General features: G+C 44.6%; 1 protein-coding gene across 14 annotated transcripts in view; it reads left to right on the top strand.

The window, feature by feature from the left end:
- The window catches only part of RUFY3 (RUN and FYVE domain containing 3), a 341239-nt gene that overhangs the window by 142273 nt on the left and 174114 nt on the right, over window positions 1-24852 (top strand). For all 14 annotated transcript variants that reach the window (XR_011204687.1, XM_069236852.1, XM_069236853.1 and 11 more), the window contains 2 exons: window positions 3998-4115; window positions 13241-13342. Coding sequence is in view for 13 of the 14 variants with exons in the window: in XM_069236852.1 (XP_069092953.1) it covers window positions 3998-4115; window positions 13241-13342 (220 nt within the window). In the remaining variant the exon portion in view is untranslated. The remainder of the gene's footprint in view (window positions 1-3997; window positions 4116-13240; window positions 13343-24852) is intronic.

Here is a 24852-nt window from a genome sequence, read left to right on the forward strand (position 1 = left end):
TTGGTAATCTTTCGTAGAGGTCAAAGATTTGAAGATGCTAAGAGAAATTGCCAAAATCAATTTTTCATCTTATTTCCTTGAAACCATACCATCTATGTTCTCAAAGAGATTAGCTCTTCAGTTCAGTGCCTTTCTTCTGGACATACCATAATAACACTTCCCGAGCCCAAGACTCGGTCTTGTATTGCCTAAAATATGCCTCTTCCCACTTTAAATAAACCAGTAGTGGCAAATAGGGACCTAACCAGTTTCTGTTCGGTCTCTTAAGATCCCCAACTTATATAGAGTTCTGGAAAGCTGCAGCACAGCACTTGTAAAAACAGTTGTGGAGTCAGTTAATGTTCTAGATGAAGGTTACTTATGTCTTATTCTCCTGAATCTGTCATTAGCATTTTGCTCAGTAAATCACCCCATGATGCTTCAAATTCCGAACGATATAATGGAGTGAAAGGGCACAATCCTTGGGTGCTACTCAGCATGTCTCAAAACTGTTACCAACATGTAAAGTTGGCCAAGTCTCTCTCCAGCTCTGCAGACCTTTGACAGAGCATTCCACAAGCTTCCATTCTGACTGCTGCTTTCTTCGAATTATATATGGAACCAATCTCCTCCTTATTGAAACATTGCTTAAAATACTTGCTCCAGCAACACTTGCCTTAATCTGAACATGTCCTCCCACAAAGCACATTAAAATGTTTTGGGTCCTCCAAATTAACAATATCTAGCTTCTACCACAGCCTGTTTTTTCCTTTGTTACTGGAAGGGTGTGGAATAGGATATTAAGTTGCAAGTAAAAAGCCACGGCTACTTTGATATGGGATGTACCACAGCATAAAATCTGTTCAAACAAAAGCAAGCTTATATGTGTTTGACACACACTCACACTCTCTCTCTCTTGACAACCACCACTAGAGGACACATGAAACAATGGTAATTCAGAAAGCATCTGTCAAAATCACCCTGTATAACAAAGATGACAAAAAATTGATTTAATATTAGTGTTGACTACATTATGTCTTGGGGCCCACAAAGTAATAAGTTTGAGAGAACCCTGTTTCTCCTAAGCTAAAGTTTAAATCTTTCATTGGACTACCTCTTAAGCCAACCTCAAAATCTTCCTCAAATCTCCTTTATAAAAGCACTTGTCAGGAATTAAATGTTACTTTAAGTTGCAAAGTGATAAGGAAGGGACAGGACGTGCCCAAGCCCACAGGTAAGTAAGTATAAGCTCAAGAGCCTCCCCGGAACTAACAGAAGGTCTTCGTTCCATCACGCAATGGCTGCTAGTAAGGATCCATCAGAACACAAGGCATTACTAAAGCTGAGAGGTATCCTGGAAAAATAAATCCCATTCCGTAAACCAGCTCATTCAGCGTTTGTGCCAAAGCCTCTTTAAAAGGAATTCACTGAAGAACACAAAGGCATTGTAACACACAAACGTTCACTGGTCATTGTTGAACTCTGAAGCAAGTCTCTTCATCCAAGCGGGGCTGATCAATGCCAAGTTACCCTTCAGTCGTACTGGATTCATGTTAACAGATAGCTAAGAAAATTAATTGCACTTACTTGAACAGAATCCTATTCTTCCTACAGCTTTGACACCTTGTTAATAATATGCTTTCCCCATGCAAGATGAAATAGATGGTCAACCTTAGTACATTTTGACATGCTGGCTTGCGTTAGCCTCAGCACTGATGTACTTTCTCTGGTCACTGTACAGTGGGTCTGTACACTGATCGTGGTCCAAGAATATTTACAGTAGAGCTTGTCAGTTTAATGGGATGCTTTATGCAGCAACAGCATTCCAAATGGTAGGTCGTGCCAGGCCACTAGGACAAGAAACAAGGGGAATTATAAATATGTAAAGTAAAAAAGAGGTGGCTTTTCAGCAGCCTTTGCTAGTTAAAGAATACTATAGTGAATCTTACATTTTTGAGATCTAAGATTCCGGATGTGTACAGTGTACTCCCAGTGCCGATGGTTCCCAGGGTTCCAAATGATTTGAAGAAATGTATAGACGTATGATGAAAATGAGTGTGCTATTGGGGTGATATGAATGAGTTGACTGGAAGTTTGTGAAATGGTTTGCAATTGGTTTAATGTTTCCCTTTAGATTGCTAGCTCTAAAGAATTATTAATAGGAATTAAACTTTGGTAAGGGTCAATATTTTGACATTTGTTCTACTTCTCTACAATTCTGCCAGAGAGGGTAATTGCCAATATAAATGTATTTTTTATGAAGGCTGCTACAAAGGATGAACAGTATTATTAAATGTTAATGGATCACAACTGTATTTACAAGAAGTTTCTTCAACTAAGCGTTCTTTTATCTCAGTGAAATGGTGATAATATACAAATGTGCAAATCAGTAGAACATGATAGTATGTTAGCCATTTTATGTGCGACATTTATCATCTACACATTGCAAAGATAAAATTACATAGAAAAATAAAAAGAGTAGAAGATGTATCTAGCTCCGAAATTCAAATCTAAAAACATTAAGGTATTAATGTACTTTGTCCTGCCGAGTGACAAGTTGATTTTTCACCCTGCATTGTACTAATGCCTAGATCCATTATCCGGAACATACAGATTTAACAAAACATAAAATCGTCATACTTTAGAAGAGGTTCTATCATTGAGCAGAGCAGCTGGGTGTACTATGTTACACATAGTTAAAAATGGGACCGATTTTCATGCAAGTGCTTGTAAATTTGTTGATGTGCTAAGGTGTTTGCGGCATTGTCACACTATTTAGTAAACATGATGAGTGGTTAAAAAAATGCCACCAAAGTATCAGCCATTAGAGGTATCGGAATGGTAGTTGCCAGTATGATGAATTCTTGCCATACTCCAGTCTTAAAGAAGGTGCACTCCAGTCCCAGGTATGCTGCCATAGAGTTAAATTCAAAGAGTGGAAGCCTGCATACAAATTGTGTTGATGGTAGTAGTGAACTAATAGGCAATAAATGCAGAAACCTTATGGCTCTGTTCTGTCAGTCTTATCTCAACAGATAAGGTAAGATAAGGCTTGTTTGTGGCTGTTGTGATTTTCAATGAATATTAAGCCAAGGGAACCAGTGGAGCAAGGCTGTATGTCTCAAAAGAGGGCTAGTACATTTCTAGAGCGTTTAAATAGAAAATAGTATTTACAGGTTAGCATAATGATTTTAATGGACACATTTATTTTACCTTTTGGTTCAATAGACATTTAAATACTGCCAACATGTGTACACCACAAGTTTAAGGAATCCTTGAGTGTTTAGAAGTAAATATTTCATCTCAAAGGTCTATTTAAGTACACATCTTATTCTTTATTGCTAGCCATCAAATTGATGATCACATCTGTTGTCACTTCCACCATGACCACAATTATAACATTAGTGCTGGTAAGGTAAGTTACTCGCTGCAAGCATGGCTAGCCTGCAGCAGTTCATATTCCCATCCTTTTGCTGCTTTGGCTCTAATGTGCCTGACACATTTGCTTTTTGACAGGCTAAGGATTAAGGATAAGGATTAAGGGTATTTGGCATGTACAATATCAGGTTAAGGGGTGAGCCTGTGTTTTTGTCCTGCTAAGTTGACCGCAAATATTCTAGCTCCACCACTGCACACACCCACAAATTTCAGAAATCAAATTCCTCCACTTTGAAAATTGCCTTCTCCAATCATGATGTATTGCTATGACACATGAATTTATTGTGATATTTGATCTGAGACGTCATAACTCCATACATATTTTTTTTTTATGGGAACAATTTCCTTTGCTGGCACTGACGTCTCTAATGTGCATTTTATTTATCATTTAGTGTCATGGGCTTAAGTACAAAACTAATTATCCATGTGCCTCCTAGATTACGTCCTTCTGGGGAGCTGGAGAAAAATCTGTAGGTTTTGATCAGGATGACACAGATGTACAGGATCATAATTTATTGATCTTAGTTTTTCTTCTGTTCTTTACTTGTTTTTTTCACTTTGGCAAATATTTTTCTATTAGGTAAGAAGACATTCCTTGGACAAAACAAGTCATTCTGGGGACCTTTGGAACTGGTGGAAAAGCTAGTCCCTGAAGCCTCAGAAATCACTGCAAGTGTTAAAGATTTGCCCGGTCTCAAGTAAGGAAAATATAGATAATTCCTCCTTACAAAAAAAAAAAAACTAGCTGTTTAAATTCCTATTCTATAATGGTGGATTCATTTAATGTCCTATGCTAACAAATCTGTTCACGGTTTAAGTTTAATTATGTTTCAGTTATTTCAAGAACAACAATTCTATCTCTGTTATAGTTGCACCATTTGCCCTACTTTACCCTATCAACTTGACCCTGCACAGATGAGACCATGAAATCCTCTACTACATCATATTACTCACATTTCCTTTGCCTCAGTATCTATCATCCTCCTGCACCTTTTATCCATTCTTGCTCGCCATGACTAACCTCTCAAATGTGGTGATTTCCCTAATTAACATTTCTCTACAAGCCTGGGTGCAGTTACATGGCACCACCACCACTACAGTCCTCAAAGCAGAATCAATAGTTAATTTAGTTGCTCGACCAGAAAAGGACCCTCTCCAAATCCATGCCCCCTCTCCAAATCCATGCCCCCTCAACTCCTCATTCAAACACTTGATTAGCTGCTTTTAAACATCTGCCAGACTCACATTTGTCCACTTATGCTACCCACATACAGACTTATCAATCAATCAGTCCATTTGTAGAGCGTGTGCGGGTCTCTGGGCGCTTTGGTGCCTTTTCTCCATCAAAAAGCCTGGTCTTGAGCTTTTTCCGTAACTGTCAGGATTGGTGCTGTTCTTAGGTGCAATGGTAGGGAGTTCCTGGTCTTGGCCGTGGTATAGGAGCACAATCAGCCCCCTGTGTAGCTGCAGCGGCTATGAGGTGTGTGTGCAAGGGCCAGTGTGGCAGAACAACGGTGTCTTCCGGGCTGGTGGAAGTTTATGCGGTGGTTGATATAAGATGGTCCTTGTTTGAGCAGGGTTTTGTAGGTGTGTGTGACAGTCTTGAAAAGGCATCTCTTCTGGATGGGGTATCAGTGGAGGTGGCTGAGGTTAGATATGGGGGATGTGGGTCAGTTTTGGTAGGTCAAAGATGAGCCTGGCAGCTGTGTTTTCAATGGTCTGGAGTCTTCTTAGTAGTTGGGTGGGCAGTCCGGTGTAGAGAGCGTTGCAGTAATCAAGGCAGCTGGAGACGAGGGCCGGTGTGACTGTTTTTCTGGAGTCGATGGGCATCCATCTCAAGATCTTGCGGAGCATGTGGACGGTGTGGAAGCATGCAGAGGTGACTGTTTTAATTTTGTGTTTCATTGTCAGTCGGCTGCCAAGGATTATGCCGAGGTTGCACACCTGGGTTGTAGGTGTGGGCGTGAGTCCCAGTTCAGCTGGTGGCCAGCTGTGGTCCCAAGCAGCTGAGTTCCGTACTGAAAGGGTTGGTGCTGAGGTTGAAAAGATGGTGGGGCAAGGTCGGTTTGGCCCCAGAGTGAATGGACAACATGATGGCCATGGTGGTCTGGGCAGTGAGAGGGGTCCCGGCGGTGATCATTTGATTGATGTTTCCTGGTTGCTTGCGGTTGACAAGACTAAGGGAAGGGGGTTGGAGGTTAAAGTTGTCGTAAATTGTGGTTATCTTGCAGTGGAAGTAGTCAGAGAGTGAGTCACTGAGTTCCTGGGATAGGTGAATGGCTTTCTCTGTGGCAGGAGGGTTGGCATAGTCCTTATGAATCATGAAAAGCTCCTTAGTGTGGTTGGCCATGAAGTTGATGCAGTTAGTGATGGCCTCTCTTGGCTGCTTTAATGTGTTGGTGGTATTCACTGAGGGCTGCCTTGTATGTGGCTCTGTCGGAGCGGTCTTTAGAGGCTCGCCATTGCTTCTTGAGTTGGTAGCAGCTGCGCTTGGAGGTTCTGAGCTTTGGGCTGTACCAGCTGGCCTGTTTCGAGATTTTGGTGGATTTGGCTGGTTTCAGTGGGCCGATTTCACCAGCTCAGTTGGTGATCCATGTGGTGAAATTCTAGACGGCCTGGTAGAGCTCTGCTGCGGTTTCGGGTTCAAGTGCTGAGGGATTGGGTCAATTGCGTTTTGGTAATTGTTCCCCCACTGCGGCAGGTGGCCTTGTTGTTTTGTGGTGAGTGCGGGTTGATTTCTGCCTGTGAAGATGAAGTGCACAATGGCGTGGTCGGTCCAGGTGTGCTCTGTGGTGTGGGTGAACTTGATTATGTTGCTGGAGTTGAAGAGGGCATTGAATATGTTACCGGCTTTGAGCCTGGGTGCGGTGACTAGCTAGGTGAGGCCAGTGTTGTTGAGGTTCTCAATGAGGGTGTCTGTGCTGGTGTCTTTGGGGTCGTCTACGTGGAAGTTGCGATCGCTGAGCCGGATGTATTGTTGGGAATTTATTGGGGGTGGGTCTTTGGGATGGCGTCACAGAAGACGGACGGGGTCCCGATGGTCGGCAGTCGAGGGTGCCTCTATTGTGGTCTTGTGTATGTAGTCGGAAATTGAGGTGTTCAATGCGGGGAGTTGGGTCGTTGTTGGTGATTGGTGATGGTGCAATGGACGCTGTCCTTAAATATGGCAATTCCTCCACTGTGTTGTGTTTGCACAGTCTTTGTGAAACATGTTGTAGCTGGTGAGGGTTGCTACTGAGATGTTGGGTTTCGCAATTGGGTTGAGCCAAGTTTGTGATGAAGGCCATGTCAGGGACGAGGGTGGAGATGGTGTCTGGGTCCTCCGTGGAGTGCTTCAGAGGGAGCGGGTGTTGAGCAGGATGCACTGAAGGGGTGCTGGTGTGAACGTGGGTTCGTTCAAGCAGGCTCTTGTGCAGGACGGAATTCTTGTGTGGCAGGTGAAGCAGCAGAGGTGACAGGTGAAGGGTCCTTTGGTTGAGCGAGTTGAGGCAGTGAAGCAGTTGTTCTGGCGTCTGAAGTCTAGGGCCCGGAGGCCCTTGGCAATGTAGTAGAGGGTGGTGGGAGAGCCAGGGGTTCTGTCGCTGGACGCAGACGTGCTTGCATTTGGTGTGCTGTAGGCACGCCCGCGGTGTGCCTACTGTGCCCAGCCAACATAAGTAGTCCTGGGTGGGGCTGTGCGGTGGTGGGGCGAGAGAAAAGTCGGGAGCGGGACGGCGAACTGAGGACAAGTGACTGAGCTAAAGGTAAAACCAAGAATAACACAAAATACAAGGTAAAACCAACAATAAAACAAAATGCTAAAACTTAAAACTAAGTACCCAAGGACAAGCTCCCACGCAGCTGCATGCGCATTCAGGAACAGAGAGACCTTGAATGCCACTCCAGTGAGGACGACTGTGGGCGAGCAGCAGGCTCGAGAAGGGAGCTCAGAAGCTGGCAGCAGAGTCCCGGTATCAAAGAGTCAGGTAGAGGAGTGGCGCAGAGACCAGACCTCAATGAGCTACTGGTGGAGCCACTCAGCTGCCTCTTAAGTAATCTGAGGGGTGGGCAGGGCAGTGCGGGAGGCGGGGGCATGGCGAGAGAAAAGGCAGGAGCAGGAAGAGCTGGACGGCAAACTGAGGACAAGCGACTAAACTAAAGGTAAAACCGAGAATAAAACAGAAACCAAGGTAAAACCAAGAATAAAATTAAACACTTAAAACTAAGTACTCAAGGACAAGTACCTACACAGCTGGGAGCGCACTCGGGGCCGGGGAGACCTTCAGTGCCACTCCAGTTAGGACAGCGGGCGAGCAGCAGGCTCGAGCAGGGGTCTCAAAGGTCGGGAGCAGAGTCCCGATATCGAGGAGCCAAGGTATTTACACCTTATACCAGGTCCAGTTAACCCTTATTAGTGAAATGTAGGCAGTGTTCTAGCAGCTTAGGCTGTCTAGAGGTAGCTGTAACAGAGCAACTTAGGCTGAACTAGGAGACATGCAAAGCTCCCGCAATACCACTATAGTTACACAGTACTTAAACACAATAAAAGACAATACTCAGTGTTGCCAAAAATAAAGGTACTTTATTTTAGTGACACAAGGCCAAAAATATCTTAGAGACAATACTCCTTCTGGAGGTAAGTATTATACACAATATATACACTAGAGACCAAAATCAGGTAAGTAAATAGTCATAGAATAGTGCAAACAGTAGAAAGTAAAATAGAATGCAATAGGCCTAGGGGCAACACAAACAATATACTAAGAAAGTGGAATGCAAATCACGAATTCCCCCCTAGGCAAGTGTAATGTGTAGAGGGGTGCTGGGAGTGTAAGAGAACAACAAAGGTAAGTAAAATACCCCACCCCAGAGCCCAGGAAAGTAGGAGTAAAGTACTGCAAGTTCCCTCAGGACACACTACAAGTCGTGATTAGAGTTATTGCAAGAACCAAGCAAGACTGCAAGCAACAAATGGTGGATTCCTGGACCTGAAGACCTGTGAAGAGAGGAGACCAATTCAAGAAGTCTCAGAAGTTTCCAGGAAGGACAGGAGCCCCTGCCAACCTAGAAGATGGTGCAAAAGAGGATTCTCCGCTTAGAAGAAGTCTGCAGAAGAGCACCAAAGAAGATGGCTGCGGGTTCGTGCGTGTGTAGGTGATGGCCCACGTCGAGATGTTGGATGCAGGCTGTTTGTTGCTGGTTTCGTCCAACAATCCTTGGTTCAAGGAAGGTCGCAGTTTCCGCCAAAATGGCGCTGCTTGGGCCCAGGAGGGACCTGGGGGCCTTAACTAGGACTGAGGTGGCAGAGGGGGCTCCCAGGGTGAAGACAGGGAGTCCTCCAAGCGTGCACACCTTGGAAACTGTTGCAGTTGCTGGCTGGAGTTGAAGTTGCAGGTCACAGGAGTCGTCCTGGATAATTTGTTGCAGTTACAGCGGTTCCTGGAGCAGTCTGCGGTTGATCTGACGGTCAGAAGCTGAAGCAGAGAATGTAGAGGATTCCTAGAGGAGTCTTTCCAGCTGAATCTGAAGAGGAACCCACACGAGAGACCCTAAATAGCCCTGAGAGGGGGATTGGCTACCTAACCAGGTATGCACCTATCAGTAGGGGTCTCTGATGTCACCTGCTGGCCCTGGCCACTCAGATCTCCAGAGTGTCCCCGCACCTTGGAAAACAAGATGGCTAACGCCAGGGACACACTGGAGGAGCTCTGGGCACCACCCCTTGGGTGGTGATGGACAGGGGAGTGGTCAATTTCATTCCATTGTCCAGTTTCGCACCAGAGCAGGGACTGGCGGTCCCTGAACCAGTGTAGACTGGCTTATGCAAGGAGGGCACCATCTGTGCCCTACAAAGCATTTCCAGAGGCTCTGGGCGGCTACCCCTACCAAGCCTGTAACACCTATTTCCACAGGGAAAGGGTTTAACACCCTCCTCCCAAAGGAAATGCATTGTTCTGCCTTCCTGGGACTGAGCTGCTCAGACCCCAGGAGGGCAGAAATATGTCTGTGAGGTGGCAGCAGCTGTAGCTGCGGTGCAACCCGCGGAGAGCTGGTTTGGCAGTACTGGGGGTCTATGGTGGAGCCCCCAGGATGCTTGGGAATGCCCCCCCCCCCCCCCCCCCCTCAATACCAGATTTGGTAAGGGGGGGACAATTCCATGATCTTAGACACCTCACATGGCCATATTCAGAGTTACAGTTGTGAAGCTACATATAGGTATTGACCTATATGTAGTGCATGCGTGTAATGGTATCCCCACACTCACGAAGTCCAGGGAATTGGCCCTGGACAGCATGTTGGCACCTTTGCTAGTGCAAGGGTGCCCTCACACTTAGTAACTCTGCACCTAGCTTTCAGTAAATGAAGGTTAGACATATAGATGACTTACAAGTTCCTTAAGTGCAGTGAAAATGGCTATGAAATAGTGTGTGCTGTTTCACTCAGGCTGCAATGGCAGTCCTGCAGAAAGGTTTGTCTGAGCTCCTTATGGGTGGCAAAAGAAATGCTGCAGCCCATAATGATCTCCTGGAACCCCAGTCCCCTGGGTACCTAGGTACCATATACTAGGGATTTATAATGGGGGGTCCAGTGTGCGAATTGGAATATGAAGTCACTAAACTATAGTGACTAATTTGGAAGTGGAGAGAGCATAAGCACTGGAGTTCTGGTTAGCAGAACTTCAGTGACACAGTTAAGCACGACTGACAGCACACACATAGGCCACAAACTATGAGCGTCAGGGTTCTGGCTAGCAGGATCCCAGTGAGACAGTAAAGCACACTGACACACACACACACACACACACAAACAAACAGGCCAAAAGTGGGGGTAATCATGCTATAGAAAGAGGCTACTTTTTCACAGCATCCTTCAGCTGTCATGCCCCAAATTATTTACACCCTCATGTTACGCCCTTCTGTTGTGCCTGTTCAGCCACTTATGCCACCATTAGCCTGTCTCCCATCTCCCCATCTACAATGAAACCTTTGAAATAAGTCCTCAACGGACTCCTACAGCACTTCTTCCTTATTCATGTGTTGCTTATTTTTTACAGGACGGACTCTCACCTTAGAGATTGTTCGGAGGCTTACAGGGAATGTAAAGTGCTGACTGCAGAACATAATTAGTGTGTTTTCTCAGCAAACTGACCCCCAAGTGACCCCCCAAGTCAAGGAGATCCCGGTGGCGTCTCTATCTTTCTTTATTCACCTCTACCATTTTGCCTCTACTCTCCTGCTTTGGTGTTTTTCCGTTTTTGTTCTTTTTTTATTCGTATTACTCATTTCCCATTTCTAGGGGTTTCTCCTACAGCCTTCCCTTTTATGTACATCCTTACCAGAGATCCTTCTTTATTTTCCTTTTCTCAGCCTCTCTTTGCCAACTTGGTTATACAGCAAGTTGTACTTAGGTGACAGTCTGCATTGTCCTAGATGTCCAGCATTGGATATGTTGCCTAAGACCCGTGGACATGTTCCCAAAGGTGCTCTCACAAAACGTGCGTAATACTATGAGGTCTGTTGTTTTCTGCTGAACCTTTCACTCCACTAATAGCAGTATATTAACATCTCAGTCGAGGAATGTCGGTGTGTATTTTATGCAACAACTACTATTGTGTAATGGGGTAACGCCCTTCAAATTGGGGACATAAATGTTAGTTAAATCCCAAGGCTTTTACATCGAGTTAGCTGGAATTTAGAACTCACATTGTAAGAAAACATAATGTAGGAATGAGTGAAGGTTTGCACTTTTGGCTGCCTGTATACTAGGTTAGAGAAAAGTGCAGCTGAATCTATGCCTCTGTTTATCATCAGCTTATAGAATGCCCAGCCTTCTGTGGGGATGCTGCATTGTCCAGTCTGCACCCATGTTTCAGTACATTGCTCCCAGAACCCATATACTACATCCTCCTTTTGTTTACACTGTGTCAGATAAACCTGCTTGGGCATCGGTGATTATTTATACCAACTCCGTGCACTACCCTCATGTAAAGCCCCTGTATAAATAAACGTTTCTGTTAAAAATCGTCTTACTTCTGTATTTTTTGCTTCTTTCCTCATACGAAGAAGGAGCTAAACCCGTACAAAGGAATTTAAAAATATGTTGACTTGCAGCTGTTCAGAGTTACTAATACATCCTTCGGTACCTTCCAGCTATTAATCAGAACTCATGACACTACCATTTTTTCAGTTTGTCGTAGTCTCAAAATAGACACTACTTGTTTATACGGTTTGACTGCCTTTGGGAGCTGTACCCTTCTCTTTTCTTCACATGTTCTGTTACTTTGTGGACACAGGCTTCAGCACTGGAAACAGTTTTTACTAGGCTGTGATCCAGGACCCTTTTCTTTCAGGTGTCTCCTTAATGAATTCATATAAGAAAACAATTCTTTACTGAACTGTGCAGATGGCTCCCATGACCGATATCTTTGCTATACCTTCATACTGCCCTCATTAAGCTTTTGGCCATGTAGGAAAGGAAAACAAGAGAGTTAAAATTGGGCAGGCTGGGGAAAACAGTGACCCAGTGGATGTGCACAGAAATGGGAGCGAGAGTAATACTTTCCGTGAGGTCTTGCCTGCAGACAACTTTCAGCTGCCTAATTGCAAAACGCCTTTTGTGGGCCATACCAAAAACGTATAATCTGTGTGTAGCCTGCCAATGCTTACTACTGTTTGGCCTTATTGTCACCAGTGGCTTGCCTTACTCTTTTGTTTGTCACATCCTTGGAGCATAGCAGTTTTTTTCTATCAGTGTAATTGACTGACTTGAATCCCTCCACTGCTCACGTTTAGGGAGCTATTTTTACTTTACTTTAAGCACCCCTTGAGAATGCATGTGTTTTCTCGATCTCTTTTCCGTCATGCTCCCTTCTACAACTACCTACCACCCCCCTGCGTGTTGCTGCGCCATACCCACTTGCTCTTTTCCTTTCAGGTTGCTTTCTGCATTCCAATATCAGCCCTCCACCCGAACCTGTCCATTTCTTCCCATCTGCTTTTTTTTTTTTTTACTCTCACATGCCTCAAGTTTGTCCATTGCGCTCTCCCATTGTCTCCCCTTTACATCCTTCCCACTTGCTTCCTCATCTCTTGAGTTCTTTAAAAAAATAAAATGACAATCTTTTTTTGGAGGGCCCACCAGCTGTCATTTTCTGCCAGGCTTGTTCCACTTTAACAAAAGTGTTTTTTTTTTGTTTTTTTTTAAATGCTTCAAGTGGCATCTGATGTAGTGAATAGCTAAATAAAAAAAATTGAGGCACTCGCCTCATTCTGTCGGCGTGCACATGCTTGTTGACAAATGTGTGAATCTGTGGAATGGCACAGACAGCAATGTCATGACACATGTACATTTGTGTCTTCACACCTTTTTCCAATGCTGGGCAATATTGCCAAAGAATATTTGCGAAGCTAGTAAGTCAGAAAGGTGAGACCTATTGGCTTTGCCAATGCTCGTTTACAAAATATTGTGTATTCAATTTACTAAATGGCCGTAAGTAATTTTGGTCTGTTGCTAGGCTTCATCCTTCAATCGCTGCTGTTGCCTGGTAGGTAAAATGTTCTTTTTGATTTTGTAATTTTTCATCCACTGTTTGTGAGGCGTTAGCCCAGCTGTAAGAACAGGGTCTTCAAATGAAAGTTACTCAGAACGTAGATAAACAGAGGTCAAAGTGTGCAAACTGATGTCCTTTGTCCCTTGGAGTCTTGCCATCGAGCTGGCTCTTGCAGCACAATACTTCATTTGTGATGTGACTTTTGTGACATGGAAGGCGATGGCCTCCATTCTTATTTGTACATTTTCTGTTACCACTGCCAAATGACATATTTGTGTTTTTTTACTTTTATAGGACACCAGTGGGTCGAGGAAGAGCCTGGCTTCGCCTAGCACTAATGCAAAAGAAACTTTCAGAATACATGAAGGCCCTTATTAACAGAAAAGATCTCTTAAGGTGAGTCATTCCCCTTTTCTCAGCTACCTCTTTTGCTAGCATGACTGAGCATAGCGTGTTTTAAGACTGCTTCAGTGGCAATTTTTTATACTGTGCTGCTGATTAAATATCTCTCCATAGTGAAATGAGTGTTGGTACACAACACTTCTCCAGAGAAGACCATTAATAGCTTGTGTCTAAAGCTGCTGAACTTTACAGTATAATTTTAAGCATTGAAAAACCAGCAAGTCTTCATGGGAGCCACTAAAACTGTCATATTGAGCCATAGCAACTTGCCTTTGCCGTACATTTTAATGGAAATCCTTAGCACCTGTGTATTATGTGAGAAACACTTTTGGAAGTTATGCATAATACTTGAACCATAACAGTTGATAGTCACACAATACAGAATACCAGATGAACTGAAAACTGCATGGATGGGCTAGCCTCTCTCGAGCTAGACTGAAAATGCAAGACTCGATGGAAAGTCTATTTAAAATGGAACAACTATTGGCAGAAGTGGAGGAGCCATGCAGGTAAGTAACTGCAGCACTGAAGACATCTGAGTGACTCAGCTAACCCTCTTTCATGAACTAATGACACGTTCTGGAGCAGTATGGTAATCACAAAACCTAATTTATGCCAATGCAAACCTTTCTTAGCTTGTAGGTTGATCTATGGTATGTTCAATTCATGTTTGTAAATGATCAAATAAATCTCGACCATAGTGCTGCAAGGTTTCAAAAATGTAAATCAGACATGTTGTAACCCATAAGGGGTTACCTATTATACACCTGTAACTATTTGTCCTGAAGGCCACTCTACAAACATAATTTACTGATAAATTCTCTATCATTTTCCAGACGCAGAAGTGTATAGTTTGTCCAAAGTTAGACAATTCCAAGCCCCAGGAGCTGGACTTGGCTTACAGTGATTTTCAATGTGCACTGACCATGCATCACCTGAAACTGAAAATATTTTTTTCCACACAGAGAGTTTTATTAAGTTTGAACAGAAGTTATAACAACCACTTCTGTATATGACACCTTGTACAAAACAAAATGCCATCTCATTTAGCAGCAGTCCCATATCCTCGTACCCCTACTTTCAACCTAGGAATAGCCACCAGCTATATCATTTTAAAGGTAAGTAGGTTAAAACTCCCCATTTCTCGCTTATCAAGTAAGTCATTGGCAAGTCTCAAGGAACAAAGAGATCTAAGACCAGCCAAAGTTTGTGAGCCTTTGTTTAAATATTTCAGTAAAGGCTTCCAATTTCACATTTTCCACGATCCAACCAATCCCATGATAGTCTCTACTTTGCTGTCAATACCCATAAATTTGGGACCCACTCATAGGTGTTTGGTGGGGACTTTATCTTCTATTTCAGGGTAAATAGTTGTTTAGCCATTAGTGACTCATTTACAAATAATCTCCAATCCTAATTAGTGCTGGGTTCAGAGGAATTAAGTACCCTGAAAAGCTTTGGTGTGGCCTAAGATTTCCTTGCAGAAAGGCTACATTACCAGGTATGCGCACTAGATATGAAGCACATCTCCAACCTGGCTGTAATCCTGATAACATTTCCCATTTACATTCTTGTACATTGCCTAAGTTCTCATTGTGGTAAACAGTGAGCTGCTTAGTGGTACTGAATGTTGTTAGAGAGCTTCAGTCCCCTGGGCTTCCTTGCAGAAAACATTGCAAATTAGAGATTCTCGATTTTCAACCAGCCCTAACAAAGGAATGTTTAACCCCCACCCCGATGAAGAGACATCCTTTTACTTTTGTTTTTGCTAAAGGTGATACAGCAACCTAGGTATCACCTTCATTTTAATGGTGGCTACCCTGCTTAGTAATGAAAGAAAGAGCAGTTGTCACTTGGTGTTAGTCTGCTCTTATAGTCAGTGTAATACGGTTTCATTGTGGAGGGAGTGAGAGATATATATTTATATGTGTGTGTGTGTATTTATATATATATATATATATATATATATATATATATATATGTTCGGTGGCATGTGTAGCTGCAGATACACATGCTGTGCATTATACTTCTGCCATCTAGTGTTGGGCTCGGAGTGTTACAAATTGTTTTTCTTCGAAGAAGTGTTTTCGAGTCACAAGATCGAGTGACTCCTCCTCGGTTCCATTGCGCATGGGCATCGACTTCATGTTAGATTGTTTTCCCGCAGAGGGTAAGGTAGGAGTGATAGAGTATATAGGTGAAAAGAAAAGAGATGTCCATGCTAATGCAAATCTCTCTCTCTCTATATATACATATATATATATATATATATATATATATATATATATATATATATATATATATATGTTCGATGGCATATGTTGCTGCAGATTCACATGTTTGGCACAGTCCGCTGCCTGGTGTTGGGCTCGGAGTATTACAAGTTGTTTTTCTTCGAAGAAGTCTTTTTGGTCACGGGACCGAAGGACTCCTCCCTCCTCGGCTCCATTGCGCATGGGCGTCGACTCCATCTTAGATTGTTTTTTTCCGCTGTCGGGTTCGGACGTATTCCTTTTCGCTCCGTGTTTCGGTTCGGAAAGTTAGTCAGAATCTCGGAAGAAAGCGTCGGTATTGTTCCGTTCGGTATCGGGATAGTTAGGTACATCGACACCGATCATCGGAAGACTTTGGGGTAGTTTCGATCCCCCATCGGGGCCTGGTCGGCCCGACCGCGTGCGACATCGAAGCCGATGGAACGGACCCCGTTTCGTTTCTGCCCAAAATGTCACAGTAAGTATCCTTATACAGATCAGCACTTGGTCTGTAACTTGTGCTTGTCCCCCGAGCACAAGGAGGATACCTGTGAAGCCTGTCGAGCCTTCCGGTCCAGAAAAACACTCCGGGACCGAAGAGCCAGGCGTCAACAAATGGCGTCCACGTCGACAAAACAACGTTTCGACGAGGAAGAGGAAACATTCTCGGTTCCGGAATCAGAATCCGGAGACTCCGACGTCGAACAACAGCAACAAACTGTGAGTAAGACGTCGAAAAGTAAATCCATCGACAAACCGAAAGCCCAGGGGACGCCACTGCCAACAGGCCATGGCTCGACCCATAAAACAGGCGACCCGTCGAAGGCGCCGAAAAAGGGCACGCCCATAGCGAAGTCACCCGACTCCGGTCGAGGGACCGCCATGGAGCAACCTCGGAGCCGAGAAAGCGGCTCCGAGAGACAAAAACAAGATACCGGCACCGAAAAACATTGGCACCGAGAATCCATGCCGAAAGGAACAAAAATTCTGTCGGTGCCGAAACCGAAAAAAAAATTCTCTCTCGGCGCCGAAAAATACCACACCTTCATCCTACTCAGAGGAACAAGGAATAAGTCGCCAAATGCACAGATCTGGACAAGAGCTCCAAAGTGTAGAATCGGACTACACACAAAAGAGACTGTACATCCAGCACGACACAGGGAAGATATCAACCCTTCCCCCAATCATGAGGAAAAGAAGGATCGGACTTCCAAAGGATGACGCACAACCACAAGCCAAAGTGGTTAAAAAAGTCACGCCTCCGCCCTCTCCACCACAGGCATCGCCGGCACAAACACCGCCACAAATGCACTCACCAGCGCAAACTACCATAAGTCATGACGATCAGGATCAAGACGCTTGGGACCTGTATGACACCCCAGTGCCGGACAATGATCCCGAGTCATACCCCACAAAGCCGTCACCGCCAGAGGACAGTACCTCATACTCGCAACTGGTGGCTAGGGCAGCAGAATTCCACAATGTCCAACTGCATTCCGATCCTATAGAGGATGATTTTTTATTTAACACCCTCTCGGCTACACACAGCCAATATCAATGTCTCCCAATGCTACCAGGGATGTTACGGCACGCAAAACAAATTTTTGAAGAGCCCGTAAAATCAAGAGCCATCACCCCAAGGGTGGATAAGAAATACAAACCACCACCCACAGACCCAGTGTTTATTACTTCGCAGTTACCACCTGACTCCGTGGTAGTAGGGGCAGCTCGCAAGAGAGCAAATTCACATACATCTGGCGACGCCCCACCTCCGGACAAAGAAAGCCGAAAATTTGATGCGGCAGGGAAAAGAGTAGCATCACAGGCAGCCAACCAGTGGCGCATCGCAAATTCACAAGCGCTGCTGGCCAGATATGACCGCGCACACTGGGACGAGATGCAACTTCTCGTAGACCATCTTCCCCAGGAATACCAAAAAAGGGCGCAGCAAATAGTGGAAGAGGGACAAACGATCTCAAACAATCAAATCCGCTCTTCACTAGACGCAGCCGATACTGCAGCAAGAACAGTCAACACTGCTGTCACCATAAGGAGACACGCTTGGCTACGCACTTCAGGCTTCAAACCTGAAATCCAGCAGGCTGTCCTTAATATGCCCTTCAACGAGAAACAACTTTTTGGCTCTGAAGTGGATACAGCCATTGAAAAACTTAAAAAGGACACGGCCAAGGCCATGGGCGCACTCTACTCCCCGCAGAGCAGAGGCTCTTTCAGAAAAACTCCATTTAGAGGGGGGTTTCGTGGCCAACCCACAGACACCACCAGCCAACAAACAATAACCACACCATATCAGGGTTCCTTCCAAAGGGGAGGTTTCAGGGGATATCGGGGGGGTCAATTCCCAAGGAGTAGGGGAAGATTCCAGACTCCAAAAACACCTCCACCTAAACAGTGACTTTCAAGTCACGCAACCCCTTCACTCAACACCAGTGGGGGAAGACTAAGCCAATTCTACCAATCTTGGCAACAGATTACAACAGACAATTGGGTATTAGCAATAATCCAACATGGCTATTGCATAGAATTCCACAACTTCCCACCAAACATCCCCCCCAAAACACGCAAAATGTCACCACAACATTTAGAACTTTTAGGACTAGAAGTTCAAGCACTACTGCAAAAGGATGCAATAGAGTTAGTACCAGTACAACAAAAAAACACAGGAGTTTACTCCCTGTACTTTCTAATTCCAAAAAAAGACAAAACATTAAGACCAATATTAGATCTCAGGACACTAAATACCTACATCATATCGGACCATTTTCACATGGTCACACTACAAGACATCATTCCACTGCTCAAACAGCAAGATTACATGACCACATTAGACCTAAAGGATGCGTACTTTCATATACCAATACACCCTTCTCACAGAAAGTACCTACGGTTCGTATTCAAAGGAATACATTACCAATTCAAGGTGTTGCCATTCGGAATAACAACTGCACCAAGAGTGTTCACAAAATGTCTAGCAGTAGTAGCAGCACACATCAGGAGACAACAGATACATGTGTTCCCTTACCTAGACGATTGGCTAATCAAGACCAACACAGTAAAAAAATGCGCAAACGACACCACATTTGTCATACAAACCCTTCACAAACTGGGGTTTTCCATCAACTATACAAAATCATACCTAGAACCGTGTCAAACACAACAATATCTAGGAGCAACCATCAACACCTCAAAAGGAATTGCCACTCCAAGTCCACAAAGAGTGCAGGCATTCCACAAGGTAATAAGTGCTATGTTTCCAAACCAAAAGATACAAGCAAAACATGTGCTAAAACTTCTAGGCATGATGTCATCATGCATAGCCATTGTCCCAAACGCAAGACTACACATGCGACCCTTACAACAGTGTCTAGCATCACAATGGTCACAGGCACAGGGTCAACTTCAAAATCTGGTGTTGGTAGACCGCCAAACATACCTCTCGCTTCTATGGTGGAACAGCAAAAATTTAAACAAAGGGCGGACATTTCAAGACCCAGTGCCTCAATACGTTATAACAACAGATGCTTCCATGACAGGGTGGGGAGCACACCTCAATCACCACAGCATTCAAGGACAATGGGATATACACGAAACAAAATTTCATATCAATTACCTAGAACTGTTAGCAGTATTTCTAGCGTTAAAAGCCTTCCAACCCATAATAACACACAAATACATTCTTGTCAAAACAGACAACATGACAACAATGTATTATTTAAACAAACAAGGAGGAACACACTCAACACAATTGTGCCTCCTAACACAAAAAATTTGGCAGTGGGCGATTCACAACAACATTCGCCTAATAGCACAATTTATCCCAGGAATACAAAACCAACTAGCAGACAACCTTTCGCGAGACCACCAACAAGTCCACGAATGGGAAATTCACCCCCAAGTTCTGAACAAGTACTTTCAAATTTGGGGAACACCCCAGATAGATTTGTTCGCAACAAAACAAAACTCAAAATGCCAAAACTTCGCATCCAGGTACCCACACCGCGAATCACAAGGCAATGCTCTATGGATGAGTTGGTCAGGGATATTTGCGTACGCTTTTCCCCCTCTCCCTCTCCTTCCATATCTAGTAAACAAGTTGAGTCAAAACCAACTCAAACTCATACTAATAGCACCCACATGGGCAAGACAACCTTGGTATACAACTCTACTAGACCTTTCACTAGTACCGCATGTCAAACTACCCAACAGGCCAGATCTGTTAACACAACACAAACAACAGATCAGGCATCCAAACCCAGCATCATTGAATCTGGCAATTTGGCTCCTGAAATCCTAGAATTCGGACACTTAGACCTCACACAAGAATGCATGGAGGTCATAAAACAAGCTAGAAAACCTTCCACTAGACACTGCTATGCATCTAAGTGGAAAAGATTTGTTTACTACTGCCATGCCAATCAAATACAACCATTACATGCCTCTACTAAAGACATAGTAGGATACTTACTACATTTGCAAAAAGCAAATCTCGCTTTTTCATCTATAAAAATACACCTCGCAGCAATATCTGCTTACCTACAAACTACTCATTCATCGTCTCTATTTAGAATACCAGTTATTAAAGCATTCATGGAAGGGCTAAAAAGAATTATACCACCAAGAACACCACCAGTTCCTTCATGGAATCTTAACATCGTCTTAACAAGACTCATGGGTCCACCTTTCGAACCCATGCATTCCTGTGAAATGCAATATCTAACCTGGAAGGTCGCATTTCTCATTGCAATCACATCCCTCAGAAGAGTAAGTGAAATACAGGCATTTACCATACAAGAACCATTTATTCAAATACACAACAATAAAATAGTTCTCAGAACAAATCCAAAATTTCTGCCAAAAGTAATCTCACATTCCATTTAAATCAAACAGTAGAATTGCCAGTGTTCTTCCCACAACCAAATTCTGTGGCTGAAAGGGCACTACATACATTAGACATCAAAAGAGCATTAATGTATTACATTGACAGAACAAAGCTAATCAGGAAAACAAAACAACTGTTCATAGCTTTTCAAAAACCACACATAGGAAATCCAATCTCTAAACAAGGCATTGCTAGATGGATAGTCAGATGCATTCAAACATGCTATCTTAAAGCCAAAAGAGAATTGCCTATTACACCAAAGGCACACTCAACCAGAAAGAAAGGTGCTACAATGGCCTTTCTAGGAAACATTCCTATGAGCGAAATATGTAAGGCTGCAACCTGGTCTACGCCTCATACGTTTACTAAACACTACTGTGTAGACGTACTAAATGCACAACAAGCTACAGTGGGCCAAGCTGTACTAAGAACATTATTCCAAACTACTTCAACTCCTACAGGCTAAACCACCGCTTTTAGGGGAGGTAACTGCTTTATAGTCTATGCCAAACATGTGTATCTGCAGCAACATATGCCATCGAACTGAAAATGTCACGTTCGATGGCATCTGTCGCTGTAGATACGCATGTTCTGCAATAGCTCGCCATCTGGTGTTGGGCCGGAGTGTTACAAGTTGTTTTTCTTCGAAGAAGCCTTTCGAGTCACGGGACCGAGTGACTCCTCCTTTTGTCTCCATTGCGCATGGGCGTCGACTCTATCCTCGATTGTTTTTTTTCCGCCATCGGGTTCGGACGTGTTCCTGTCGCTCCGAGTTTCGGAACGGAAAATTAGCTAATTTCGGAAGATTTTCGTCGGTATTGTTGCGTTCGGGATCGGCGTACTTACATTCAACACCGCATCGAAGATCGAAGAGCTCCGGTGCCCTTCGGGGTAGTTTTTTCGATCCTCCGTCGGGGCCTGGTCGGCCCGACCGCGTGCTGAAGAACGCCGATGGAACGGACCCCGTTTCGTTTCTGCCCCAAATGCCACAATAAATACCTCTACACAGACCAACACTTGGTCTGCAACCTGTGCCTGTCACCTGAGCACAGCGAAGACACCTGCGAGGCCTGTCGTGCGTTCGGTCCCGAAAAACACTCCGAGACCGTCGAGCCAGAAGACTTCAGATGGCGTCCGCACCGACAGCCCAACGGGAGTTCGAGGAACAGGAAGAGGAAGGTACCTTCTCGATCCAAGACTCCGACTCCGAAGGATTCGACGATACACAAACCGTGAGTAAGACGTCGAAAACCACACAGAGAAACATTTACAAGGCCCAGGGGACGCCACTGCCACCAGGCCATGGCTCGACCCATAAATTCGGTGACCGACCATCGGCACCGAAAAAGGCCCAAACAGTGCCGAGATCGTCCGACTCCGGTCGAGACACCGGCACGCAGCCTTCTCGGGACCGAGAAAGTGCTGGAGACAAGCCTCGACACCGTGATGCCGGTGTGGACACGGCTCGACGCCGAGACAGCGGCACAGAAACAGATCGACGCCGAGAGGTTTCGGCCCCGAAAAGGAAAAAAGTCACCTCGGAGCCGAAAAAACACGCAGACAAAGTTTCGATGCCGAAACAAACTGCAAGCGACCCAGCTTCAGGCTCTTATACAGAAGAGCACTCGCTAACCTCCCAAATGCAGAAGCATAGGTTTGAGGAAGAGCTACAAGCAACTGATGTGGACCATACGCAAAAGCGTATCTTCATTCAGCAGGGGACAGGAAAAATAAGCACCCTTCCCCCCATTAGGAGAAAGAGGAGGTTGGAGTTCCAGACGGAACAAACACCACAACCAAAAGTGGTGAAAAGAGTTACACCACCACCCTCACCTCCGCCCGTGATTGACGTTTCACCAGCACAAACTCCATCACACTCCCCAGCTCACACCACCATGAGCCAGGGTGACCAAGATCAGGACGCATGGGACCTATACGACGCCCCAGTGTCAGATAACAGTCCGGAGGCATACCCTGCGAAGCCATCTCCACCAGAAGACAGCACCGCGTACTCTCAAGTGGTGGCTAGAGCAGCACAATTTCACCACGTAAGCCTCCACTCAGAACTGGTCGAGGATGATTTCTTATTCAACACACTCTCCTCCACCCACAGCTCATACCAAAGCCTGCCTATGCTCCCTGGTATGCTCCGCCACGCAAAAGACATCTTTAAGGAGCCGGTTAAAAGTATGGCAATCACACCAAGGGTAGAAAAAAAGTATAAGCCGCCTCCTACGGACCCGGTTTTCATCACTACACAGCTGCCACCAGACTCTGTCGTTGTAGGAGCAGCTAGGAAAAGGGCCAACTCTCACACATCTGGAGATGCACCACCCCCAGATAAAGAAAGCCGCAAGTTTGATGCAGCTGGTAAAAGAGTCGCAGCACAAGCTGCAAACCAGTGGCGCATCGCGAACTCCCAGGCACTACTTGCGCGCTATGACAGAGCCCACTGGGACGAGATGCAACATCTCATTGAACATCTGCCCAAGGACTTACAAAATAGGGCAAAACAAGTGGTTGAGGAGGGACAGGCCATCTCCAACAACCAGATCCGCTCCTCCATGGACGCTGCAGATACAGCTGCACGGACAATTAATACATCTGTAACTATCAGAAGGCATGCATGGCTCCGAACGTCTGGATTTAAACCAGAGATTCAACAAGCAGTTCTCAATATGCCTTTTAATGAAAAAGAACTGTTCGGTCCAGAAGTGGACACAGCGATTGAGAAACTCAAAAAAGATACGGACACTGCCAAAGCCATGGGCGCACTCTACTCCCCGCAGAGCAGAGGGAATTACAGCTCATTCCGTAAAACGCCCTTTCGAGGGGGGTTTCGGGGTCAAAGCACACAAGCCAGCACCTCACAAGCCACACCGTCCAGTTACCAAGGACAGTATAGAGGAGGTTTTCGGGGACAATATAGAGGAGGGCAATTCCCTAGAAATAGAGGAAGATTCCAAAGCCCCAAAACCCCTACTACTAAACAGTGACTCACATGTCACTCACCCCCTCCACACAACACCAGTGGGGGGACGAATAGGTCATTATTACAGAGCATGGGAGAAAATCACTACAGACACTTGGGTTCTAGCAATTATCCAACATGGTTATTGCATAGAATTTCTACAATTCCCTCCAAACATACCACCAAAAGCACAAAATTTAACAACACACCATTCCAATCTCCTGGAGATAGAAGTGCAGGCACTATTGCAAAAGAATGCAATCGAATTAGTGCCAAACACACAAATAAACACAGGAGTTTACTCACTGTACTTTCTGATACCAAAGAAGGACAAAACACTGAGACCAATCCTAGACCTCAGAGTAGTGAACACTTTCATCAAATCAGACCACTTCCACATGGTCACACTACAAGAAGTATTGCCATTGCTAAAGCTGCACGACTACATGGCAACTTTAGACCTCAAGGATGCTTATTTCCATATACCAATACACCCATCGCACAGGAAATACCTAAGGTTTGTATTCAAAGGAATACATTACCAATTCAAGGTACTGCCTTTCGGATTAACAACCGCACCAAGAGTCTTTACCAAATGTCTAGCGGTAGTCGCAGCACACATAAGAAGGCAGCAGATACATGTGTTCCCATATCTAGACGACTGGCTAATCAAGGCCCATTCGTTAATAGAGTGCTCAAATCACACAAATCATATCATACAAACCCTCTTCAAACTAGGGTTCACCGTCAATTTCACAAAATCCAAAATTCTGCCACGCAAGGTACAACAATACCTAGGAGCCATAATAGACACATCAAAAGGAGTAGCCACTCCAAGTCCACAAAGAATTCAAAATTTCAACACCATCATACAACGCATGTATCCAACACAAAAGATACAAGCAAAGATGGTATTACAACTCCTAGGCATGATGTCATCATGCATAGCCATTGTCCCAAACGCAAGACTGCACATGAGGCCCCTACAACAATGCCTAGCATCACAGTGGTCTCAAGCACAGGGTCACCTTCTAGATCTGGTGTTAATAGACCGCCAAACTTACCTCTCGCTTCTGTGGTGGAACAACATAAATTTAAACAAGGGGCGGCCTTTCCAAGACCCAGTGCCACAATACGTAATAACAACAGATGCTTCCATGACAGGGTGGGGAGCACACCTCGATCAACACAGCATACAAGGACAATGGAACGTACATCAAACAAAACTGCATATCAATCACCTAGAACTTCTAGCAGTTTTTCAAGCACTAAAAGCTTTCCAACCAATAATAGTTCACAAATACATTCTCGTCAAAACAGACAACATGACAACAATGTATTATCTAAACAAGCAGGGGGGGACGCACTCCACGCAGTTAAG

This window comes from Pleurodeles waltl, chromosome 1_2 (genome assembly GCF_031143425.1).
Source record: "Pleurodeles waltl isolate 20211129_DDA chromosome 1_2, aPleWal1.hap1.20221129, whole genome shotgun sequence".
NCBI classification, from domain to species: domain Eukaryota; kingdom Metazoa; phylum Chordata; class Amphibia; order Caudata; family Salamandridae; genus Pleurodeles; species Pleurodeles waltl.